This window comes from Corvus brachyrhynchos, unplaced genomic scaffold, assembly GCF_000691975.1.
Source record: "Corvus brachyrhynchos isolate BGI_N302 unplaced genomic scaffold, ASM69197v1 scaffold3, whole genome shotgun sequence".
Classification (NCBI taxonomy): domain Eukaryota; kingdom Metazoa; phylum Chordata; class Aves; order Passeriformes; family Corvidae; genus Corvus; species Corvus brachyrhynchos.
In genome coordinates this window covers 5794390-5821897 of record NW_008237619.1, presented here as the reverse complement: position 1 = coordinate 5821897, position 27508 = coordinate 5794390, and the positions used below count along the sequence as shown (strand labels likewise).

The 27508-nt window shown below is 39.7% G+C and overlaps 1 protein-coding gene across 6 annotated transcripts in view; it reads right to left on the bottom strand.

The window, feature by feature from the left end:
* Positions 1 to 23974, bottom strand: part of IMPG2 (interphotoreceptor matrix proteoglycan 2) — a 56535-nt gene extending 32561 nt beyond the window's left edge. For 3 of the 6 annotated variants that reach the window (XM_017731857.1, XM_017731859.1, XM_017731860.1), the window contains exons 1-5: positions 23617 to 23973; positions 21999 to 22259; positions 11748 to 11914; positions 2181 to 2212; positions 2068 to 2091 (exon numbers count right to left, since the gene is read on the bottom strand). In XM_017731857.1, the coding sequence (XP_017587346.1) occupies positions 2068 to 2091; positions 2181 to 2212; positions 11748 to 11914; positions 21999 to 22259; positions 23617 to 23689 (557 nt within the window). In that variant the 5' untranslated portion in view covers positions 23690 to 23973. Of the gene's footprint in view, positions 1 to 2067; positions 2092 to 2180; positions 2213 to 11747; positions 11915 to 21998; positions 22260 to 23616 lie in introns of all 6 variants that reach the window. The other 3 variants (XR_001861244.1, XM_017731858.1, XM_017731861.1) reach the window with 3 other exon arrangements.
* Positions 23975 to 27508: the final 3534 nt, after the last annotated feature.

Here is a 27508-nt window from a genome sequence, read left to right as displayed (position 1 = left end):
TTCCTGATGTTCTATTACCCAGAATAAGTCTACCTGTTTCTGTCACTGCTTCAGTCCTGTATCACTCTCTTTATTATAAAACACTGCCATTTCCAAGCACAAGACAAACAACAAATTATAGAGGAAAAGATACAGTAAACCTAAAGTTTAAACTGATGGCAATAACAAAGATCCCACCCTAAAGCTATAAACAGTCTGAAGCAATAAATACTGACATAAAAGCAGTGTATTTTTGAGACAGATGCAGCACAGCCCCACAGTGAACTGAATTTGGTAAAGTTTCCCAGTAGTCTACTGCAACCCCTTTAATATTGCCACAAAACACTTCATAAGATGGTTTTTTGACAAGTACAACATTAATCACTCTGATCCAGCTTTCGAGCAACAGTTGGGCTTTTTGCACTGTTCCTTTGCTCAGCCCAGTGCATGCAGACTCTAGGTTCATTAGCGTTGACTCCAATGCCTCTCATGCATTTCTACGTTTACTAGATTTCCTGAATGATCACACAGAGGGATGCAGTAGGTTTCCAAACAAACTTCTTCAGAACACATGTACACTGTCTAGCTGACTTGGAAGCTTCAGGGAGTGCTCTTGTCAAAGGAGCACTCAGCTCCACAGGACAGAGAGGAAGCAACCTTTTAGGAATCATTTTTGCCATTACCAGTTCACATTATTACTTTTAATAAATGCTGTGGTTATGAGATCACTATGAGGATACCTAATTTGGGACATTGGGGGCTTTCCTAAGAAGTCTGTTAAATGATTACTCTTCCCAGAATTTTAATTACTCGTATTTATCATAGCTTTATGTGGCCTTTAAAGCAGGGAATTGAACCTGTCAGTTTTTCACAGGAGTTCAGCATCAGATTGTTTGCGTTTGAATTACCCTAAAAATAACAGTTTAGAGCAGCCCAGTGCATGCAGACTCTAGGTTCATTAGCGTTGACTCCAATGCCTCTCATGCATTTCTACGTTTACTAGATTTCCTGAATGATCACACAGAGGGATGCAGTAGGTTTCCAAACAAACTTCTTCAGAACACATGTACACTGTCTAGCTGACTTGGAAGCTTCAGGGAGTGCTCTTGTCAAAGGAGCACTCAGCTCCACAGGACAGAGAGGAAGCAACCTTTTAGGAATCATTTTTGCCATTACCAGTTCACATTATTACTTTTAATAAATGCTGTGGTTATGAGATCACTATGAGGATACCTAATTTGGGACATTGGGGGCTTTCCTAAGAAGTCTGTTAAATGATTACTCTTCCCAGAATTTTAATTACTCGTATTTATCATAGCTTTATGTGGCCTTTAAAGCAGGGAATTGAACCTGTCAGTTTTTCACAGGAGTTCAGCATCAGATTGTTTGCGTTTGAATTACCCTAAAAATAACAGTTTAGAGGAAGTTCTGAGTAGCAATAAAATAATAATAATAATAATGATTTGAACTTGTTTTTCAGTTCAATAAAAGACACGAAGATAACAGGTCAAGTTCAGGTTTGCTTTGGTACAAAGAAGCCACAAACCAGACTAGTTTTCAGTTTTATTGCCTTTTTAAAAGTATGAGGAGCCCAAGCAACCAATTCCCTTGTAACTGTGTTTCTCTTGAAATTCTTTAAAAACAGCATTTCAAAATATTCCATTTCCTTATTGTTTTAGTGATGATAACCAGGACTACCTGAAAGCTTTTGGGAAAGGTGTTCAAGACAACCAGAACACTAACACAAGTAACTATGGACACATCTCTTTCCCAAAACAGATTTCCCTCATAAAGCCTCTTCAGGTAAATAGCCCGTGTCTGTGCCTGGCAGCCTGACAGCCAAGAAGGTGATGACACACTTAAGCAGAAGTACAAGCCTCAGACTGGCTGAGATATTTTGAGCATGCCAACCATGCCAGGACAGAGGTTCACATGCAAGAACCACTGGATTTCTCCACCAAACTTTTCTGTATGTCCTTTTGAACAAAGATGAATCTTGTTCATCTTCAGTGCACAAATCAATGCCAGCAGCAGCAAGAACCAGAGAATCTACCTATCAGAAGCCTTTTGAAAGGGAAAATTACTTACCCACATGACCAATCAGTGCAGGAACTGACAAGAAAAAGAGAGAAAAGGTTACAAAATGTCTTGGCCTGTTATCTCCAGAGAGAATAAAACACAAGGAGAATACAGATACTCACCTCCCCATTGCTTCCTTTGTATAGGACAGTTTCTGGAAAGCAAACAAACAAATCCAAAATATATTTGAGTAATATAAGGTGAAAGAAATTGAAATGCAGTTTATATCACTTTATTTCCTTCTGTATGCTGAAATAATTCTATTCTCTGTACTGTCATTTGTTAAGTTCAAAATTTATTAACAAAGTCCCTGCTGAAGAGGAAATACATTTGACATTGTCAAAATACAACTGAAACTCAAAGTCAGACAGTGTAAAGAGCATTAGGTTTGTTAGAGTTGCTCTATATTTCTGCATTTCCTGTAGTGTTCTGCAGGTACAACAATCTCCCACCTTAGAGGGGGCCAACAAGAAAAACCTTTTAAGGAAGCAGTCTTCAGAAATTCAGTATTACTTCTGCTACTTGTCTATATATTTAAAACCATTGTTTGAAAGTAAAGTTACAGCTTAAAGTACCATAGCATGATTAATCTGATGACTTTGTTTATGGTTATACAAGTGGCAGGGATGATGTTTTTTCATGTGCAATTCTTTTTCAAAAAGACTAAGAAGGGCCACACAGTTCACATTTTTTCCTCAAAGTTCTCATGGTATTAGTGCCATTAGTTCTTGAGGAGAGTCAGAGAAGGCTCTGTGAGGAATACTACAAGAAGTGGAGGAGGTCCTGAGCAGTTTGCAGCATGACAGCTGCTGAGAAATAATGCTGTATCCTGCTGCTATACCAATGTAAAGACAGTATCAAATACTTACAGAAAATTATTGTCCATCCACAAAATTTCTGCTTCTCTGCTTTAGAGGGGCAAAAAGGGATGGTTTGGTGGACTGCTTATTGGGCTGGCTTTCTTTATGTAATCAATGCAGGTATATTTTTCAGTAAAAACAACACAAAGTGGATCAACTCAGGTATCACCTTTGAAATTAAATTACAATTAGCTTTAAACATACTACTTCCACTTTGCAAGCTCCTCTGAAGAACAGCCATTTATATTCAGTGACCTAAGGATGGTCACTCTAAGCTATCCTGATGCTTCTTGTGAAAGAGGGTTGAAAAGGCAAAAGAGACTTTTTGAGCAGGTTGGCCTGCTCATTCTCTTCACCTGTGTTTCTAGGAAAGTGTAGAAACTCAGCTGTTATTGATTTGGGCCATGTCAGTGACTACCCTTCTCTTCTTTGTAGGACACATGGACATTACGGTCACAGCTAGAATGGCAGACAGCTTGGATATCAGCCTGAGCAGGGCTTGCCAAAATACTAATTTCAGTCAGTTTACTTTTCAGCATGTTCTTTGACCAACATTTCTTGTACAACTCCATTTAATGAAGCATTTGGAGATCCTTTAGTATGAAAAACTAAGACACAGCAAGACTAGTTTTAAGTGACAAAGAAACCAGGTACTCTACAGTGAAAACTAACTTGAGGCCACTAAGGCTGTGTTGGACTTTGGGTAGTTTTTTTAAGGTGTCATTATGCTGGTCTGTACAGTGCCTGTATATTCAGCTCTGACCACTTCCTAGAGCAAAGGAATAGGGGCGCCCCAGTGGGGGTTGCCTGGGCCAAAACTCTATTGCAGGGCAGTCTGAGGAGCTGGTGGCTCCCAAGTTCCCTGAGTCTGGGTCCCTGGAATTAACCAATATGCCTTGCTATTTCCAAGTCATCTATTCAACAAATTATAATGAGAACTTATAAGAACCAAACCTGAAATGTCAAATTATTATTTTAATGGCCAAAGCCTAGAATAAGAAACCCTACACAATCTCCACACCCACATTTTTAATAAGGCATCAAATTACTAAGTTCTCATCCAATTTCATAGTAAACTAGCACCCCCTATTGCTAAACTAGCATGGTCTGCAATAGTTTGTAGCGTGACTGTCTTCCTCTCTCTCAAATGTTTAATTTGCTTTCCAGCCTGGGGTGGGCAAGCGATGATATATTTGAACTCCATGGCAAACATCAACTTTTCCCCCTAATTAGAAGCCAAGGGCTCTAGAGTTCTAATACTGGCTTCTTTAATCACTTAGGACAGAATAGCCTTTGCCAAAACACCTCACCTCTCTGACTCAGTTCCTTCATTCAGATGGAGATAGAAATTTACCTACTGCACATGGACCTGCAAAGATTGTTTAACATCTTTAGCTTTTGAATACTTGAACCAAGACCTTCCCTGACATCACTGTTGTACCAATTCTTCTAGTGCTGGGAGCTGAGTTTTGTGTCAGTTGCTGTAGTGCTCCCCTTTCTCAACAGTTACTTTTACATAATGCAAAGTTATTGTGCATTACTACAAATGTGTTAAACACAGGCTACTGCAATACCACAAATCACATACGCTACCAACCAGAGGAGCTTCTGTCAACTCATGAGCTTGCAGAAAAGCAATTATAGGACATTCTTGCCTGATCCTAAGAGACTATCATTATGCATAGAAGACAAAGCATCCTGAGGGTAATCCCAGGCAGGGAAAAAAGACAGAGGAGATGCCAAGGAGCTCTGAAATAATCCCATATTAATTTAATCCCATCTGTGTAATACTGTACCAAGCATATTTGATTTAACCCACCTATACACATCATTTACAACAGGAAAGTGATACAACTGGAAATGGTTCTCTATCTGCCTATCCTGACTCCCCAGCATGGTGCGTGGCAGAGCTCCCTTGAAGACAAGGCCACAGCACTGGGCACAATTCAAGGAAATGGATGGCAATGTCCAGAATTGAAGCCATAGAGAAAGGCCAGAATAGGAAGCAGTGCTTTGAGGCACATCCCTGGCAGGTAAGGTAAAAATACAGTCTACAGTGAGTAAGAGGAGAGATAGCAGGAGCAGCTTAGTGGAACTGATATTGTTTCAACTAGGTGCAACTTGAAATGAAGGCTAGAGATATCTATATCTAGATATATATAGATATATATGGCAAAGGTGGAGGGGTTTTCTTTTTAAGCTAGAGGAGGCTAAAACTTGTAATGCAAAGAATGAAAGTCAATAGGAGAACAGCAAGTGCGTGGATAAGAAAAAGGGTGAAGGAAATCTGACATGGCTCAAAGGAGGGCAATTGAAAAATGTTTTTTTGCATCCATACGAGGGGATGGGGGATGTGAAAGAGCAGATGTGATCTGGATTTTTCCAGATTGAGAAGAAACAAAAGGAGGTGTTCTGTGCAAAGAAAAAAATGTAAAGTGTGGTTAGGACATTTAAGTAAACAGAGAAAGGCAATGGTTAGCAAGGAAGGTCACAGAAAAGGGGAAGAGGAGAGACAGCAGAAGAGGACTTCCACAGGAACCTGAGGAAGACAAAATAATCTGCTTCTGTGAGGTATTCAAACTACAGCACTGGGAGTAAGTGGTTCCAAGTAATTCATATCATTGGGATGCTACATCCCACTTTCAAACACAGCTTTTAGAATTCAGGCAGAATCATTTATTGTACATTGCTAAGTACCCATTTCAGCGTACTAAGAAGGTGTTTTGTTACACTACCCATTCAGACATCCTCGGGCAGGGTTGCCTTCTGCCCTTTTACACTAATCTCTCACTGAGCAGTTCGTGCTGCAAACACACTGAAGCAAATAGAGCTGCTCAGGGGCTGGAAAGTCAATACTTTATAAAAGTACTGCGGAGTCAACACCATTGAAGGGTTTGTATCTTGTCCCAGGAACTTTTCAAGTTGCCTTTCGATAGGTTAGCACCTCCCATCACAGTCTTGGGGATTCCTGGGGAAATTGTCTGCCTTTTGATTCTCAGGCAAAGCTCTGCTACAGACTCCTTTCCACACTAAGTCTCAGCTTAACTCTTGGCTCTCAGACCCACCAGAGTGGGCAGGGCACAAATTTCCCTCTGACCAGCAACCAAAAAAAATCCCACAGACCTGCTTCCTTTGGAAAGGATTCATAACCTAATTCCTGTTGTCCCATCCCATCTGCCCAACACTCTCAGATATGCTTAGTTATGGACATGGGATTGTATGGGAGCCCTCAGCAGGTATGGCTGAGTATCTGCTCAACAGATTAAGTTACATGGGTTCTTTTAATGCTTCATTTCTCATAACAGCTTTTCCCAACGTCTTGGCATTGTAGATTGTCATCAGACCTGTAAGGAACAATGTCTCCTTAAAACTTTATTTTCTGAAATTTGATTGAAATCTGGAGAAATAGAAATTGTGACATGCATTACATGCCCACACTGGAAATGCAGGATGCAGACAAAACTTTACACTGAAAGCCCTGAAGTATCAGGCTTTAAGCTGCTTTTTGCTATGGACTTGGGAAGGAGATACAGCCTAGAAAGATGAGGGTCTACCTACCTTCAAATTCAAATTAGAGACTCTTGGCCAAACCTAAATTTCCTGAATTCTCCAGGATTGGTAAAACATGAAGTTTCAGGATTTTTATGAATTAAAAATGGCCCCAATATAACTGACCAAAAGAACAATGCCAAAGTCATGCAAGTCAGAAGGCATCTTTGCTTGTTTTAACTGCTTTGATGAACAGAAAGTTCACAACAATTATCTCAGCCCACCATGACTTAACAAGACGTGTGGCAATTACACAGGGAAGTAGGACCATCAGGAGTTTAGGTTCTCTCTACCCATCAAGGAATAGTATCAGACCTCTTTCAAGATATCCACCAAACTGATAATTCACACAGTCTAGATCCTGCAGGCCTTCCCAGTGGCAGGTACTGCTGAGCTGTACTTCATCCTCACACGGGAAGCAGCAGACAGAAACCAGGGTTAAGCAGCGGGCATGGCACTGACTCATGTCTCCTGCTCCAGAAGGAAGCTTCCTCCTCAGCATGATCTACATTTCCCCTGTTTACTAAGGTCTTTTCTCCCATTTGGAAATAAGGGGTCTGAGACTGCCACAAATAACAAATGGCTGAAGAATCATGGAGTTCAGAGATCCTTGTGTGCCAGCAGGAACTTGACAACCGCACAGAAATACCAAATATATTCTACATTTTGACTGTCACTTTTTTGTTCTGCAGTCATTCTACTTGCTTTGCTAAATAAAATATATTCTGTTTGATAAGGGTATTAAACAAGAGGCTGTAAAATTGCTCTTAGTAATCACCCAAGAAAACCACTGAGATGTTTCTTTCCCCACAGCCAAAGGCCACCTGCAAAATGTCAGCCTGTGTGACAGCCACATTCTATAATAAAGTTTCCATTACAAACCAGGAGAAGTTCAACATGCACTTCTGTTCTATTTACTTGTTTTCTGTTGTACTATGTCAGGCTAAAGAAAAAAATTCAAAGTAAAAAAATTTGAAACATGACTTAGTAACAGGGTTTCTTTTTAATATATTCCATAGGAAGGAATGGTATTTTTTCCCTCCTCTTCTAATTGCGATACATTTATGGATTCTATTCATAACAAGATCTGATACTGGGTTTAATTATGTGAGCATTTATACTTCTAGTCAATTTGAATTCACCTGAGTTTCCATTAAAGAATGTAAGCAATCAAGGTATTGGCAAGGTGGCTACAGGGTGAAAGACACTCGCCAGTATCTTTCAACAGAAGCTCAGTGATTGCAGTATATTCTGCAAGTTGTGGGTTTATGGCTCTGGGTTTTTTAAAGTACCACAGACTGCACAAAGATGTGCTTGACTGTAGATCTCCTTTTTTTAAACCTCTTGAAGATATCTTTATTCTTACTACCACTCCATATTTTTCACACCCGTGGTTCTTTTAGCTTTATTCCTCCACACTTAAATGTTCAGTGCGGCATCTTCTGATGCAACTTGTGCAAGAGGCTACTTGCAGGACAACAGTGTCAAAACAGTTCAACCAACTGCTCCAAAACTGCTGCATTATTTCAGTAATTTATAAAGCCAAAAAGTGTGCCCAGCAGCTATGTGGGTATCTAACAAAGTATACCATATGCCAGCTGTAAATTCTCCTATGAACACACAGGTTGTGGTGCTTTGGCAGCAGTGCTTCAATCTCATGGCAAGTTACCCATTGTTCTTGGGAAACCAGTATTAAATTTGTTTGCATTTCTCCTCACTTGGATTTTCCAAAAATTGCCTAGCACAAGTGGGAACATGGCCAAAATCACAGGGCAGAGTCAGGGCAAATTTGGCAATACTGGAATTCCAAACATACTTGTCTCAAATTGCAGAATGGGATGAATGAGGACATTCTATGGAGCATGGTTTTACTCCCCACTGAAATACAGCTACACAGTAAGGAACACAAACCAAATTAATTTGTAGGAAGGAAGGTTTACATGAAGATTTATACTGAAAAAAACCCACCCTATGGACTGGAATTACCTTCTCCATTTGCATTTCCATCAGGAATTGAAAAGAGAGGTTAACAATCTCACACTTTGTAAATCTACTTAATATCCAAAGAAATTAGTTCGGATAGTGTTCTTCCTATGTAAAGTACTGTCAGTTAACATAAATTAAAATGGAAAATTCAAGGGGGAAAAAAAAAGGATATTTAAAACCATTTTTATGCTTGGCACGAGTATGTCCACCTGCTCCTCCTGAAAATCTGGCAGGTGATCTGCTATAAGAAACTCAGGTAATTTAGTATATACATTCTGTATTAGCACATGCACATGCATGTATATACAGATATTACAGGGAAACCCACAGAGACACACCTCACATCTCCAACACAAAAAAAAGAAGCATGAAAGCTGAGATCAGCTGGTCTAAGCTCCAGCTGATATCCAGTAAGAAAGTATGTTAAAAGTAAGAGAAAGAGAATTTTTATCTGCATGAACTAAGTTAGGTTGGAGCAGACATTGCAGCATCTGTGGATGTGTGACAGTGATTACTGGGGTTTAGAGGAAAGGTTAAGAAAAAAACAAGGAGGAAGGCTAATAAGATTGCATTTAATTACACTGCTCATAACAGACCTTCCTCCCCACTACTACATAAACAGCATGAAAGCAATCAGTTTGCTGAATTATTGTTTATTGAAAGCAAACCCCACAGATTTAGTTTGCCTAATTTTCAGATAGCCTGGACTTCTTTTGAGAGAGAAGGGGAAAATTCAGGACATGCAGCATTTCTAAAAATTAAATTTCATGTTGCAATCTACCAAAAAGCAATACAAAAAGACACTTTGAAATAAGACTGCCAGAAACTGCCAACATGCCCATACAAAAGAGGCAGCAGAGCAATGCTATGGCAGTAACAGCCAATATATACCAAAAGAAAAACAGAATTACTTTTATCACTGAAGGCTCTAAACTAAACTCTTGAAATTAACCACAGATGATTTGTAGACATTGGAGAGCAGAGGGATATTAGAAACAAGTGGTATTTAATGAGGAGTGTAATGGTCAAACAAAAAAAACCACTGGAAAAGTGAATCTTCCTTTTAAGCAAGAGTGTGGCCTATTAGATGTATCACACCTGGCCACTACAGAGTGCTGTGCACGCAGTGAAACGACAGCAGCCCTTTGGTGAGAAGTGCTCAGTGCTTTAGAGGTCAAACCTAAGGAATGGGGAAAAAAATAGCAACAGCTGACAGTGACCAAATGAATGAACATGGCGTAATGAGAGGGAAACAAAATCCCACAAGTAATGGAAAGGCTTGACCATGCAACTTGGTCCTCTTAGCTGGTGAGAGTGGAAAGAACAAGAGGGTAGGACACAGGGCTTTAGAAGGGTGTTTGGTCCCACAGGCTAAACCCCAGTTCTTACCACCACATTAGACTGGGGCAAGCAACCAGCAGCAAGAAGGATGTTCTTAAAAGCAGAGATGTATCCACTACATCTGTTTGGACTTAACATTCTCACTGCTGCTTTAAAAAGGTTTCACACTCTGACAAGAATTTTGTGCACAAGAACATATGAGAAAGGTGAGTCAGTACTAGAGCTAGCAATTAAATCCACTCTCTGACCTATTCATTTAAAAATAGGTCATTGGATCTTTTGACAGTGACTGATTGGGGGATAGAATAGAGTGCTCTTGCCTTCAGTCTTTGGTTCAAAGTTAAACCGAGTTCAGCTTTTTATTTAAAAAAAAGTCACCTGACAGGTTTGTGACATTTTGTGGAGTACAGAGGTGACAGCATTCAGTCCCTCTTACCACAGACTAATCTATTATCAAATCAGCCCAAGAACCATCACCTTTTACCAATTGTGCTGAAAGAAAATAGAAGAATGAAAAGTGCTTTTTCCAGAATATTGCAGTGCTGAAGGGAATATATCCATCTACAGGAGAAAGGAAACCTAAATTATATATAAACCTTCTGAAAAGGCCAAACACAGAGCACTTTAGCTGACTCCACCGTAATGCTGCAGAGCCATACCCAAAACAGGAGAGCAGCAGTGTGAAGTTAGATGCATCAACCCGTTTCCAAGAGTCATTTTGATTTCTTTTAATAAATTCCCACTATAGATCATCTCATTGCCAAAATTTTACATAAAACAGTTGCATGCGCTGTGTGCATTAAAAAAAAAAAAAAAATCACATTAATTTTATTTCTCTCCATCCTTTTGCAAAGTCTTCTAGGGGCAACAGCATCATCAGACTTCACAGAAGCAAACTTTGGCTAGCATCACCTGGGAAGACTAACATGCAGGCTCAGGAAAAAAAACTTGTCTCCATGATCCACAACAGTCTCCATATTCACGTTCCTTAGTGCACATTCCTAGCATAGAAGTGCAATAAAAGAGGAGGAGAGGAAAAAGTCAGCGCATCCACACTGACTGAACATTACTGATTCTATGGGGTTACACATTTAAGACTTACCATTCGTTAGCTTGCAAAGGTAATCATAAAGAAGATCCATAAGCCGCCATACATTTTAAGAAGGTTTTTATCCGGAGAAATTAAGATATCTACTGTATCTTAGATGAATACAAAGTTAAGCACTTAATTTTAAAGTTCACAAACTCCTGAAAACACATCTTTGTATTTCATTTGAGACAGGCTTTTTTAGTTTGACATATTTCTTTTGTTTTCTTTAAGCTAAAATAAACTTGAATCAACAGAAAAGATACTAAGATATTCAGCATTTTTTTATTGACTTGTTTTACACTTGTACACTGATTTTAACCTGCAACTTCCCATGGTGAGTTACCTAATGTTATTTATTGCCTTCATAGGACACCGAAGTTTTTTTATTTACAACTACACTCATTTCAGTCAGGCATCAATACACAGACATCACAAACCTGTAGAACATTAAACAGGCAATTATGCCACAGGGCTTGGTAGCATCAGAACTACAGCTCGGAACTTCCTGCTCCTGAGTGCCATTTGGGCTGAAGGCACCTCAGTGTGCAGCTCAGAGCAGGAAGGCTGCTAAATGCACCACAACCTGACTCACATCATGGATCTGGACACCATCTACCTGTCAGGAGCACATCTACTGAAGACAACATTCTCTTCATCACTGCTGCTTTTCCCTCCATTGGATCACCCACAGCATTGTTTTGGAACTGATCTCAGAACTACGGATCCTCGAGCTGGAATACCCACGCCTGTCTCTTTTAAGGGCTCTGTCCATTACTGCCAAATGTGATATGCCAAAGTTGCATGTTGCAGTAGGACATGATGCCCTTGCCCATGAGGACACTCCAAGCAGGTGCTGCACCCACCTTCATGATCAGGCTCCGGTGCTCCTCAGACTGACTGAAGTTGGTGCCCATTTCAAAGATGCTCATTATTCCTTCCTCACACAGGCTCATCCAGGCATTATACTCTTCACGCTCCGGCAGTCTGTCCCAGAATGTCTTGAAGACCTCCCAGACTGTTTCCTGGCACACTGAAGGCACAAGAAAAGTCTGGTGTTAGTACAACAGGAGTGCTTCTGTGGCATGAGTGGCCAGGATATTATTGTCCCAATTTTGCAAGCTTATCAGCACATTAACACATAGAACACAGCGACCTGACATCTACATGGAAATGTGGAAAGCATTGAAGGGACTGAAATGAAGACATAATGGATCTTCCACACTCATACTACCTCTCTCCCTGACTTTTTAAACAGAAATAATTAAAGAAAATTTAAGAAAAATATAAGAGAACATGAGAAAGCACTTGTCTCTTAACAATCATCAAGAACAGTATTTCCAGTGAGTGAAACTGCCCTTTGATCAATGAATCAAATTTTTAGAAAACCTAGAAAACCAAAATAGTATGGCAAATGTCCTCAACAGGAAGTAGAGGTGGAGCTTAAGTTGTAAGAAAGATAGTGGCACTGATCAAAGTTTAGTAGGCTCAGTCAGTTACAATTCCTTTGCTCTAACAGCTCTAACTGTACTGTAGGTGTTCACTGAGAAAGAACTGGACAGCTCTGAACAGTCAGCCTGAGAATTAAGGTTTAATATCATACACTACACTGTCTTCTTTAACCTCCCAACCTTGCACAAACTCTTTTTGCCACTCAGAGCAGTTGGTCACATGATGCTCAAGCAAGGACAACTCTGTGACCCAGCATAACTCAAAGAGAGAAAGATTTATAGGATTTCCCTTGTGTCCTGGAAGACAGCAACATTAAAAGGCAAACTCTCAAAATAATTTACACCAAATGCCATCCTGAAGTAGTAGTGGACAAACCTGCTTTTTGACCTTAATCTGATTTCACTACTTATGCAGACAGTTCAGCAGAGGAATGCTTTGCATTCCAGGAAAGTCCTGACATCACAAGCAAGCCCTTATAGGAGACTAAATCTATCTTCAGGAAGTCATTTTCTTCAATCAGCTTTAAAATTAGCTCTGGGCTGCCAAACCCAGTATCTTGCTGTTATTTCTTCTTGATACTTTTTTTTCCAAATTCCAAAGTTGTTTAAATGTACATATGTAAAAAACACATAGATCACATATGGAAATATTTTCATTCAACCAAGACATGGACATTTTTCTTAAATGCAAAGGCTTTACAAATAACAGCCTTAAGGAACTGTTTCCTATGCAGCAGCACCCTTAAAGCTTAGCTGACTCTGGCACACTGGATGGCACCATGCAGAAGAAGTTTTTTTTTCCACCCTGCATTTCAGTTCATCAGAGCAGTTGAGACCATTTCTCTGTTGTGGAACTCTGCAAATACAAAGACATTTCTCATGTCCATGCCACGCTCCCAACAGCTTTATGACATGGAGATTAGCATTGTAGCTCATCCGGTATGTGTGACCAGAGAAAAATAAAGTCCCCAAACTCTTCATTATTAACTGTCAGTAGGATGTTACTGTTCTAGCACCCCTCCAGCATCTAGGCAGTTAACTTTATCTGTAAGACACAGTCTTTTGGAAAGTATTGTCCACGTTTCCAATCAGTTTCACTTACGCATCTCTATTAAACAGAAACAAACAGACAAATTGACAAACATCCATGCACCATCTCACATCCCCCCCTCAAGCTACACTTGCAAACCCTTTGAGGCAGGGACCACATTTCCATCCGACTTCTGCACAGACCTCAGGCAATGAAGCCATAATCCTGCTCCGGGATTTCTGGTTCCTGCTGGAGTACTAATAAGCTTCCTGAAGCAAAATAACATCTGTAGTATTCTCTCTACCATCCCACTTGTAAGAGCTAGGCACCCAGTAAAAAACTGAAGTCTAGTTTCAAATCCAGAAGCCTACACTAAGGAATATCCCTTGCTCACATTTCTTTTGGTGGTACTTATATCCTACATTCTGGATCTTTCACTCTAGGTGCCGCGTTGTACAGCAATGATCCTGCAATGAGATTACTTCCTGTGGCTGGGGTAAGTCCTCAGCAGACTCTCAGTAACGACTGAAGCTATAGCAATAGCTTGCAAATACATTCCAGGGACACTGTCTAATCCTTTGGTTTTCAAATGCCAACAGGCAAAGGACTGGCTTCCCAGTTGCAAGTAATTGAATACAGTTTTCCTTAATGCTCTTAAACAAGTTTAAAATAAATGTGATGAGACAGTGTCTTGCCTGAATACAAGCTGCTACCATACAAACAGTTGTTCCAATCGGCTCCCAATAGATTAAGGATTTTCTGTGTGTCCTTTCATTTGGAATTAGACACCCCACTGAATTCCAGCCCCAAAGGCTTTGTGACATCTGTGGGCTCCAAGCCCATTAATTAGATCTAAGCTGTCACCACAGCCATGTATTCTGCAAAAGGAAGAAATGAGATATGGATAAGCAGTCACATTTTGTCCTCTCTAGCCTCTCCTATCTAGCTGTTTCCACTGAGATGAGCAACAAGTTGGATAACATAGTGCAAATTCCTTCTGTATTCTCTTCCTTCCACAGAGTCTGAGAGTGTGTTAGTTCTGACACACGAGGACAGATAAAAAACTCCAAGCACACATCTGCCACAACTGCCATTTGAACACTTCTGTTAGCCCTGTCCAGGAAACCATACCCTCAGCCATGGTGAGCAGCTTGCCAACACAATCACCCTGCAACCTTGTTGACACACAGTCTGTCTTGTCACTGTCTTGCTTATTCCAGCTGGCCAGTTCGTAAAGCAGGGGATTGCTCTGCAGGATAAAAAATCCAGGCTGTAAGTGTTCATCACAAGAACCAGCCTCAGATGTGCTTACTTATAGGGTGCTCAAGAGTAAATGCAAAGAAAGAGTGAAACAAAATTGTTCTTTTTCTTTCTTTCTTTCTCATAAATATTTTCATTGTTTCACAGTTAGAAGAGAGTTGCCATTCCGAGCATAGAGACAGAACAATACAATTTATTCAGTGTGGTTCAAATCACAGACATATAAAGAAAGAGACAAGCACAATTTATCTTCCACCTCTCCTTCTGCAAAGTCGAAAAGGGAGCCAATTCTTACCTTGACTTGATGTGGCCACCCAGGGAACTGAAAAGACACCACCCTCACAGTGCATTCAAGTTGGCTAGTAAGTGTGATCACCCTTCTTTTAACTTGAAGGTAAGCACACCCTGTGATGGGTTTTCAGCTATCTGTAGGTGAGGGAGGTTTTTCAGAGTTTCTTACAACAAATTCTTGATAACTCCCATAAAGAAAAACATGTTTTTCATTAACTAGATTTTAAGCATTCTGAGACTCTGTAGACAAAAGTTGGAGGCACAAAACCGAAGTTAAACAGGACTTAACTGGAAGATTCAGGAAATAACTATAACTTACTTTTTAAAATAATTTACTATCTTTCCTTTCTGTCCTTCCAGAAACTTGCCAGTGTCTGTGTCAAATACATTATACAGATATGCTGACAATAAATTAAGCAAATTTGACTAAGATTTAAAATAGCAACTCCTTGAAACCTAAACAGAAATTGAAACAAAATGAGAGTCAGGGGGGACCAAACAGTTGACCACTGAACTTTTCAAGCAGAAATGCAACTCTGACTTTTAAATATACAACATTTAAAGGAGATAGAGAATGGAAAAAAAATTGCTGCATAAGAGCTTATAATAAATTGCCAGGAGCCCAATAATTCAGAATTATGATTGAAGCTGCTGCATTTTGCATTATGATCTTTCCAGGATTTAGTTTTCTAAGACTAGCTACAAAATTCTTAAAAAACCGACCAAGCAGACAGGCCTGCCAGCATGAGGAAGAACTGCTGAGCAGACCCAGCAGCACTGCCACTGCCACCTGAAGAGCATCTCTGCCCTTGGGCCACATGCAAAGAGCTGCTCTTCATGTCTGGATCTCACACCAAACTTTCACTAGCCTGATACAGCGCACAGGTGTGTGGGACAGCATTAGCAACACCAGGCCCTGGAGGAGACGGGATTTGTGATGAGGCCTCTAATCCCCAGCAAACAATACTGATTAAAAGCATCATAAAATCGAGATCAATCTTTTAAGGCAGTGAGCTAAGAGTCTTGAAGCTACATGTGAGTGGGAAGGTAAGCTCCTCTGGAAAATTGCTTCCTTCATCCCATGGCTGCAGTAATAACTAACTTGTATTTTAATGTTAGTTGATCCCTCGGCTACATTGCAATTTTCCACCAAAGAATTCAAGTGTTTAAAAAAAAAAAAAAAAAAAAGAAGGTTTATGAGATAAAGAGAAGCTCCCTGCTACAAGAGATATGATCAGGTCCAGCTGACTACAGGAAAAAGAACAGGTATGCTGAAGAAATGTAACCGACTGGCACAATAAACCAGAATTCAAACCAAGAATGCAAATCACATGGCTTGTTCTGCATTTTGTCTCCAAAGTATATTTTGCATGCATATACTACATTTTCCATGTACTCCCCATCCTGAAAAGCTTCACAAATTAGAAGTCACTTAACTCATCACTGAAATAATCATCTTCAGGTGAAAGAGGAGGTAGGATAAAATTAAAAGATCAGCACATTTGGTCCATGCCCTTGTGCAAGCTTCTACTTGAGCCAGGTGTCACAGGCACTTGAAGTAAGCAATGTTTTAACCTTTAAAGGCCAAGGCGGGTTTCAAAGGCTGCTTCAGAAAGCCAGACATGTCATAAGACAGTTCCAATGGGAATTGTCTGTCAGCATATCTGCTTCAAAAGCAGAAACACCCAGCCCTTGGGAGCTTATCTACGTCAAATGCAGTGTCTATGCTCAAGCAATACTCAAAAATAATAGACAATATCCTGAAAAGCTTAAGATAATTGTGTTTCAACCCAAAAAATTCCTCATAGGCAGACACAAGCTCTTTTCAGTCCTACTAATCTGCAGGAAGGAGTGAAAAAAAATTGATTTGAAGCATCTTTTCCTAAAGACATCGTCACTGTTTTCAAAACCTCCAGCTAAGATCTGTGATGTAATTAAATGACTTTTCTCTTGCTCTGAAATTCTCCAGCCTGGCTACCCCTCACACACCTGGAGCATCCTGGATACTGCATCCTTGTGGCTCAAGCTGTACCACTGGGGATGCATTGATCTCTCAAACGGGAGACAATTAGCCTATTACACTCAGTGTGTGCTCAGGGATTTCTGAGGTTAACAGAAGAGGCACCACATGACAGCACTGAGCACCCTGTAGGGGGTAGGGTGGCTTTCTGGCCATTTGTGTAAGTGGGCAGTGCTGGAGTTTAATCCCAATTAAATCTCATTAGTGCTTCTTAAGAGTTGAACCGTGTATGGTGACTAGGAGCACTGAATCAGGCTGAATATTCTATTTTGAGGCAACATGAGACCAACTCCTCCTCCTCTCTAATAATTTCTGCACAACTGAACAGCTTAATGGCAGAGGGGTTTGATGAAGACTACAGTCACACTGACAGATACCTCCTATGAGGTCGTTGCTGCAAAGGTTTTGTTAAATTAATACACACATGCAAAGAAATCACTCATCTATTGCTGCAATGCTACTGTCTATGGCCTATAACACCCTTAAAGCAACCCTTAAAAGATACATTAAAGAAACAAAGGGTTTAAACGAAAAAGGCTTGAATGTGAATTAGCTAATTCACATGAAAGATTTTTGATTTGAACATTACCATACTAAAATCTAGCAAATAAATTATTCTCACCAATAATATTTCAGTGCAAACAAGTGTGCTTCATGGAAAAAGTCAAGTTTCTCAGAAGCATATGCTGGCATCTAAAAATTCAAACATAGAGGGAGACAGACCTTCTACAAATAAACTTCAGAAACTAATTGCTGAGTATGAGCTATAAGTAATATGTGCCAGGGATGGGGCAGAAACAGGGAAAAAAGGCTCACCCAGCTAGATTCATTATTTAATGTATTCTATTTAGCCAGGTAGTTTTTATGACTTTTGGCTCTTTGCCTTCGTCATTAGCAAGATCTGAATAACTTGTAACATTTATGATTTCTGTATCAAATTGAAACTTTACTCTTAACTATGTTCATAGGCAGAAAATAACATCATTATTTCTAATGTTTCAGTAAACAGATTTGAAGGGACTGAAGAAAGGGGAAAATGAGCAAGCATAGTGCTATGCCCAGTCTAAGGACTACAGTCATGCATAGAATTTAATTCCTGAGAAACAGGAATTCTTTCCAAAGTTCAGAAATGCCCATGTGTCTCATCAGGTACAGCCCACTGCAATACCATCTGTTTCGTTGTTTGGTCAGTATCTGTAAAAGCTGTCCTTAGATGTTTAGCTTATCTGAAGCTCTGGCTGACAAGAACAGTTCTGGCAGAGAGACTATCTGGTCTACTCATGTGAAAAGAGGATCAGTGCTCACAAAACCAAAAAGTACTCATGAGCATACACTGAATAGTTTAAGAAAGAGGGTCACAGTAGGAAAAATTGCAAAGAGGCTAGGAAAGGTAGCCACCAGAGTAATTACATCTCAGAGGTGGCAAAGAAGCATATTACCCTGAGCCATGGTGACAAAATCCAGCAGCATTTGTTTTACCCAATTAACAGGCATGAGACAGGTGAACAGTACAAGCCATGCTATCTTGTAATCCTTATATTGTTTCTGTTTTACATGCTAATTCAAATTCTAAGTCTACTACAATCCTCTACCAACAATTTTCACAACAGAGAATGGAGAGCTTCACTGAATTGTCTGCATAGAGTGACTGGTCACAACAGACTTGGTCTGAGTGGGCATGGCTATTTTTCACATAATAAATTTAATTTACCTGTGGCTTGGGCTACCATTTCCCTGTCAGCAGCAAAGAAAATCATAACAGACATTATCATGTCTAGACCACTCACTGTCTGAAATCCCACTATTAGATTTCCACAACAATTTTTGTGGAATCTCCAGCTGCCCATTGGACACCCTTTGTGTTTGTCACAGCAGTCTAGCCATGAATCACCATTACACTTATAAGACTCTTCCATCAGCAACCATAACACTACACCATTTAAAAGGACATCAGTTAAAAACACCCTAAGACCCAACCCATAGGCCTACAGTACCAAATCTGTAAACATCTATGACTGATTTCCATCCCCATATTGAAAAAAATGAAATAGAAAATCAGACAACAGTAACCTCCAAATACAGCTACAAGAGATACAGAGACTGGGCAGTACAGAGACAATCATAATCCAGGATTTGTCTCAAAAGAGTGAAAATAGTATCATCTGCTACTGCAAAACTCTGTTCTGCATGTGATTGACTGTAAGAATAAAGCAGCACTTCAGAAATTTTTCTTTTAGATTTCAGGTGTAGAAAAACAAGTACAACTCCACCCCTGTTCTAGGCTGATGCTTCTGAATACCACAGTAATAAAACCACCAGTGAATAATCATACCATTAATTGGACTTCCATATGTTGAAGGGTGATACTGCTGTTTTAGAAAACACTGATTTTTCTCCAGATCCCCACATTTTGTTCCACTTTGATTTTTTAATGGCTTATATTTATTGTATTCTTCATCTTGTATCTTTTTAAGGCTCAAACAATCCAGATGTTGTAGTCAGAAAACAAAAAGCTGTACACTGTTAAGCCTGCAGCAATATGACATAAGCACTTCCTTAAAGCCTATGACAGGAATGTTCATCTGTCATTCTTAACACTTAGAGAGGATTTTGCAAGCTAGCAAAAGTAAACAAAGCTAGGAGCTACAGACAGGTAATTATATTCCCACCTGTTTGCTTCTGAGGTTGACACAGATAGAACAAACAGCCTGGATAAGCAGCACATGCAAACCTTTTCTGATTTTCTAACAAGCTTTTAGATCAAAATAGCAATCAACCTTTCCTTCCAAGGTAGTGGCATTGCACTGCTGGCAGTAAGGCAAAACCAAGGAAAGAATAGACTATATTAAAACCATCCTTTCCAGAGAAAGTATATATTGATATTGAAGTAATTTCTTACTTCAACATATACAGAATTAAAAAAAGATTCTAAAAAATACACACTGAGGTTGAAAAATCAGCAGATTCTGTGTACATTTATATTTATTCCCTTCTGGGGTCAGTTGTTTTCCTAGTCACTCATAGTGGCTGGTCTCTGAGTGTTAAACAGTGACCCCACCTTTTCCTAGGATTATTTTGTTGACAGAGGACTGTGGCAATTTGGATGGCTACTAGAAGCTTTGCATGTAACTCAGTAACACTGAATTCAGATACCAAGTACCCACCAATCCTGCTCTATCACTCCACTCTTCAGCTGGACAAAGGAGAGAAAATGTAACAAAAGGCTCTTGGGTTGAGGTAAGGACAGAGAGAGATCACACACCAAATTCTGTCAAGACAGACTCAACTTGGGGATATTCCTTGAATTTATTACCAATCAAATCTGAGCAGGACAACGAGAAATAAAACCAAATCATGAAACACCTTCTCCTCACCTCCCTTCTTCCCAGGCTTAACTTCACTCCTGGTTTCCTCTAACTCCTCACCTGCAGTGGTGCAGGGGGATGGGGGAGTGGGCCTGTTTCTGCCACTACTTCCCCCTCAGGGGGAGGACTCCTCACACTCTTCCCCTGCTCCAGTGTGAGGTCTCTCCCATGGGAAACAGTTCTTCGCTAACTTACATCACCTCAGGTGCCTACTCGAGACATCATTAGACACCACCCAACACTCCTGGAACAGCAGTTTCTGCTGACAGAATGAAGATGACAAATTGCTTGAACCAGACCTTGCATGCCTTGCTGTTAATTAAAGTCACCTCTTCTCCTTTCAGAGATCTTTTTCAAAAGTTTTGACTTAAAAGCACTAAGGGTAGTCACAGCCTCTCTGCTCAAGGAAACCTTGTGGATTGTGGAAGCTGTTAAATCCAGTAAGGAAACAGATGGACTAGGTGGATTTTTGGTTCAGCCTAGGATTATTAAGACCTAAATATACTTTTGCAACCTAATTTACAGATTTCTTTCTTCTTTATTATCACTCACACTTTTGCTTAGTTGGTGTTGCCCTAATCTACCCCTACCACAGGTAAGTGAGGGGTGACTGAAGTTAAAGCCCATGGTATATGTGGATTCATTTGGAGCAAACAGAGAACAGTTGAGTCCTATTGGGTGGAAATAAGAAACTGGCAAAGCCTGTCAAACCATCAGCATCATCATCAGTGTCAACATCCCTTGCAAGCTGGGCCCAATTAATATTTGAATGATGCTCTAAAACCCCATATAATTCCACTTTGTTCTCCAAATACATTGTTTATGTTTACTTTTATGTAAACACTAAGCAACTCCTGGTTGCTATTGTTTTTCACTTGTCTAAGTAAATAAACTGTCACCAGTGAGAGTTTCTCTATAGGTAATCAAATCTCATCAAACATGAGTCTCTGAACACCCTTCCTTCTCCTCTGACAGCAGCTCTTTGTAATTTTGCCAGTTTTGTACAAACATATTAAGATAATGACAGATTGTTTGAATGCTGCAGTACAGACACACAGAGCAGAAAGTGCTGTGTGACTGTGATGCCCCATTCCAATGCTGTCAGACAGAAGGGTTCGAAATACATCATGTTACTGTAATATTTCATCTGGTGAAAGATGTCAGTGGGAATACTGCAGCTCTTCAGAGAAAGCTCTGTCACACCAACTTCCACATTTTAAAAGAAAGGCTTCCTGTCTATTATACTACAGCCCAACACACAGAGATTGGCTTCCTACACAAAACACACTGCATTTCACACAACCAGCCAGAGCCAAAAGTCACGTGGCTGAGGTGACTTGACTCTTCTGACTGATGCCTCAGTGAATTCTACTGGCACTTTAAGAACACTAAATAAACCCAACAGACTCTGCTATTTAGTTACTCTGTACATAGCACCTGTTTTTCTCAGCATTCAAACTGTTCTGAGAAAGGATTATTTTAGTAAACAATGTGGTTTCAGGGACCAAGAGTTCTTATATGAGTGTAGACAGACAGTGGGTTTTATCCCAGACCAGCTCTTCATAAGCAAGATTATCACAGAAAAGTTTCTTCCAGTAATAATGTATTTCCTACAGCCTGATATTTACTATGTTTAAAAGTTTAATTAAACTTTTTTATAAGTGAATGTTCCTTATCAATTACCCACGAGATGTACTTACCTCTGAGCCTGAAATACTTCAGATGGTTGGCAATAGCCTGCTCAACAGATTCATCAGGGCAGATCTTAACTCCACTGGGGAACAGAATGGACCGCTTCCTTCGTAACTGCAAATGCCTGTGGAACTGCTCAGCATCCATGATGCTGTTAGGCTTTTTCAACCCAGGAGGCAGAGAAGGGTTTGCCAGCTGCCAGTCACTGAGCTGAGGGGCTGGTGAAACTTCTTCAGCCTGTCCTCCTTCTGCAGCTGAATAAGCTTCTGCTGTGAAATTAAAACCACACAAATTTCTCTGATGAGATAATGATGCAATCATTAGTATCTTCATTCCACTTCTGTAGTCTCTGAAGGACATTGCTGTGCTTTTTTCTGTTAACAGAACCTGTCTCTGACTGCGATGTTATCAACAACCTTAAGCTCTTTACAGTATCCCATCAAATGGTAACATAGCGTAAGGCTCTAACCCTTTGAATTCTACTGCTTTGTGTTTAACTTCCCTTCTGTCATTAGGCTGAGGTCAATGGGACTATATTTGTAAATAAACATGTATTTAGAAGCTTTCAGGGCCAGAAGTAAAACAGAGAAATAATCCTACTCCATACTTTCTTTCCCCAAGAACCATCTCTATAGCTTGTAAAAAGAAAGTTGTTTGAAAGGACAGTTAACCTTTCATCACTGAGGCAGGTCCCTACTCTTCTAGAGCAGGGGAAAAAAAAAGAGGAATAAAAAGGCTCATCAGCTTTACGTTGGGTGTTTTTTTTTGTTGTTGTATCTGTTTTTTTGTTGTTTTGTGGGGCTTTTTTGGTTTTGTTTTTTTGTAATTTCCTCTTATATTAGTTGTTCCACATCATTCCAGAAGAAACTTGAGGAAACAGCTGAGGTAAGAACATGTATATTGAGATTTAGTCTGACAGTCTAATTTTCTATCCTTCACAGTTAGCTGATCTAAAACTATTTAGCTCAACTTCTTTCACTTTTTCTCCCTTTTCCTTGGAAACTGTGCCTGAAAAACAATCACAACCAACCATTTATTAGAGAAAGAATAGTAATAACTCTATGGCATTTCTCATCCCACAGATTATGAGTTTATTCTGGAACTTCAAAGTCAGTAGACCTTTGACTTTTATGAAAGGTGAAAGGCATGGCTATTTGATAGTATATTAATAATGAGCACTGTTGCAGAAAATCACCAGACGGTCTATCAGAGGCAGAAAAGAACATCTAAAAATGTCACTAAGGTAAACCCCCAATCTCTACCTAAACTGACACATGTTCAGTGCCCAAAAGCAGAAGATGGAACCTTACTTTTTAAGATTTAATACAAAATTAATAAAGAAAATAAAAATTGAAAAAAAATTACCAGTATTTAACATCTCAAAGTTGAAAAAAAATTGCCTCCTATAGCTACTTCTATACTCAAAACAAGACAATTGTGCAGTTATACCACCTGGCCATCACTCAAAGTATTCCATATTTACACTGCTATCACAGCACAGATTTGAACAAACATTTCTCTGTATTAGCCCCCTTTGTTACAATTAAATCAGAGAGATATTTTTAATTCTACACACTGCTATAGTTAAATTTGTAAACGAGAACGTAAGAAAGATGTCTGCATTACCTGCAACTATTTGAAGATCTGTGTTAATCATTCCCGGAAGGCAAAGAAAGATTTTCCAAATGAAGCCAAACATACTTATTTGTGTAATAAAAAAAAAATTATAAAAGCAAAACCCCCCAATCCCTTTTAGCAAGAGAGCTGTTGTCTTTACAGTAGCCTTGAACCAACCAAGAGCATTGCCCTTCTTGGAAATGTCTTGACGTCACACATTATCTTTGGAGAAAGCATTAGGTAAAAAAAGTCAACCAAGACATCCTGGCACTGTTCTTTTCAAAGACAGTATTCTGCTTTAGTGAAGAAACAAGAAAAGGTGATCGAAGTAGACTCCTTGGAGCTAGCAGATGGACTGACACAATTTTTTAATTTTAATCTGGCCAGCTAAGCTCTTTACCAGGGCTTTCATACCATTAACAGACAGTCCAAACAAGGACAGCACCTTCCACGTTTAATTAACAACACTTTTCATTGGCCTTTCAATTTCTGCTCTTTTTAAAAATCCTACTGACCACAGAACATCAGGGGGAGCACACTAATCTCCAGTAAAAAGTCTCAGTGTGTTTTGTCTTCTGCTTGTACAAATATACACACATATATAAATGTATGACTGGCTTAAACACAGTGGCATACATAAACACTGAAGCAACCTCTCTGTGGGACTGATTCTTCTGGTTACAAGGCTGCTGCCGAGTCTGTGCTGAAGGAGGAAGTCTTGTGCTGTTACACCACTATCCCCTGCATCCCAAAAGCAGTGCTTCCTCCAAAGATAAAGCCAGGGCAAGTAGTGATTCTTTCCTCTGTGTTCAGGTATTACCTGACATGAGCAGCAGCAGGACGTTACCTGAAGATACCTGAAGAGATGATCAGCTAAGGAAATGGCAGAAAGGGCAGAGTAGAGGAAAGCAGCAGCACTCTCAGTTCCCATCCTGTCCAGGGTCAGCTCACTGTGGAAATGTGTATGGAAGCTGTCCTGCAATGGCAGACTGCATTCAGACCACTAGGAAATCTCCTTCAGGGCTGTCTTCTGCATGGTGTTACTCAGGACTTGCTGGTTACTGTGTTCAGATCATTCTAAACAAACCACTGGTTTGGCTGAAGTGACTATTTTTGGTAGTGGTTTTGTGTAAGTATTTCAAAGCTGGATTCCCAGGTGTCTGTCTGCAGAGCTTTAACACAGAGCTCCTTAGGCAGCGCAGTGCTCACTTTTCTCTCCTAGCTGTCAGCAATTCACATATCAGGAATTATCAGCAGTACTACACATACAACACTCACAGGAATCAAATAAGATGACCTTTGTTTCTATGCTCTGTCTTCTGACATCTAACAGACTCCAGCTGATATTTTTCAAAACAGCAACATATTTTCTTTGGTTCTCCCTTCTCCACCCTAAAATTATTAAATTACACCTAAAGTTTAACCACTGAGCTGCTTGAACACCCCCAGTTTTCTTACAATCAGACATTTTGGATCTATCAAACCATCACTGCTGACCTAGTCAGGCTCTGCCAAGATAACCATGATGCTGGCAGCACCACGCTGGAGCTATACACGGAACAGCACAGGGACAGGACTGCACTGGTGCCCAGAAACTGTTTCAAAGTCCTATTTAGCAGCTCTGGGTAGAGAGAACAACTTCTGAGCTAGCTTGGGAACCTTTACTATGATCCTGGACTCAACACAGACCAGCCTTTATTTTGTGATCCTCTGCAGAGACTCATACTTTCAATGTTATGAATGCTTTTGCTTGCATTGTCCTGCAAAAATGCAATTGGATCAAGATTAGAAACACTACACATGCTTATAAAGGCAAAAGCTAGAACACATACTTCAGTAAAAGTATGAAACCAAGTTAAAAGTTTTCCTGGACAGTTTTTTAGATTTACAGTATTGTTTCTTTCGCCAATGAAGTACTCAAAGGCACTCAGAATGGGAATAGTATTAAAACCATCTCTGTCAAAATTCGTTTTCTATGGTATGGCTATGTCAGCTTCTGTATGATAAAATATTTTAAAAGTGTAAATTCAGTTTTATTCGTGTTAGTTTGCTGTCAATTTCATATTCAATGATTTCAGCACTGAAATGTAGACTTGTAACAGCTGAAAATCTCCTACATTTATAATAGCAAGGCATAACTAAAAGCACAATCATTTAAAGTTTCTTAAAACAAGCAAAACAACTCTTGCAATAGATTTTCAAAATAATTGTGGAAAATTAACTCTTTCCTTGATTTGATGAAAGCCTTTAAAGTAACACTTTGTATCAGAAAATGTGTAATACTTCATTTTGAGCAGCCGAGTTGTATCTGTTCAAAACTATTAATGAAAAACATTCTTGCTTAATGAGAAAACAAGGAAAGTGTAATTCTAGTGACACAACACACCAAGGTCACCCCAGTACCTCCAAAAATAAAGACAGTTTTCTGACAGTTTGCATTTCTGAGAAGAAATTACATGTATTTTCATATAGCAAATGGGATTATCTGAATTACAGCTCTTTAGAGGGTAACACTCCCTGAAATACTGCTGCAGCATACATGTCATTCTAAATAATGTCCCTGTTTTTCAAATGCAGTTTATTCAAAAAGCTGAATCCAGGTGTAACTAAAAGAATGCCAAATAAAGGAATACTTTAATGAACATCCCTCTAGTAAAGAGCCACATCATGGCAGATACCCACTATCTCCAAGCTCACATGGTTTAATATCCAGAATCTAATCTAACTTGTCTCCTGTGACGACACAGAAGCCGATTTTATGGCATTTGACAGGACTCACCAACAAAATTCCCAATCAGTTTAGCAGAGACAATTAGGTTAGACAAAGCCTTTTCCCTTGTTCAGTTTCTGTGGTTGCTGTTGCCAAGCATTCACTGTCATGCGAAAAGTGCCAAGCACTTCTTGCTTGTGCTCCTGAAGAGCTCTCTGGTGAACACCTCCCAAAAATAAACAAGTTCTGAGGCTGTTTAAACTTCCAGCTGACCAAATTCAGCCGACCATAGCCTGTTGTACTGCCACCTCTTCCATCATAAAGTATTGTAAAGTATTTTGAGCAGAAAAATTAGGAAGTTAGGTCAACCAAATTAATCTCACACTTATCAACTCTGTCCATGTAATGTAAACTTACTCCCAGCATTCCTCCTTTTCTGAACTGTTGACCAGAAATCTCTTACCTTGTTCAACAGTCAAAGATGATCCCAGTGTCTGTGCTTCTATTTGAACTTCAAACTCCAACTTCAATTTAATTGGGCAGAATTATTACTATTAGTATTGGTTTTATTCAACACATTTTCAATCCTGGCACTTTTCAAGTCTCATTCTACAATTCCTGCTTTTCCATCTGGAAAACAGTTACCTTTTTTTTTTGTTTGTTTGGGTTTCTTTTCTGGGGGGGTGGAGGGATAGGTGCCAGAAGCAATACTCTGCTTCTCGGTCCTAACCAAGGCAAAAGTGTTACTACTGTGGCTTTCCAGTTTTTATTATTTTCTAAGGTGTAGTACTTACTGAGCACTGCAAGCTCATCTCAGGGTCAAGTTCCAGGAGGCAAGTACCACAAAAGCCGTGATGGACTGCAATTAATCTATGCCTGCAATTCCATTGCTAAAACACACCAGGCCCCTTTTACTTATAAAAAATGAACAAAAGAACCAAAAATCACACTTGCAGATTCACTTCTCCAGCTCTTGATGAGAACTAGGTGACTTTTTTTAGATTTTTTCCTGGCAGATTTACTTCCTACAAGTTACTTCTCTTATGCCTTGCTTCTTGTGTTGTGCTTGCCAGCAGCACCTCAAGCAGATCTCCGTGACTCAATGTCCCACACAGACAGAATGCAGCAGTTTCTTTTAAAGAAACTGACAGGCACATTTAACACCTCGGGTACAACTGTTTGCCTTGAAAC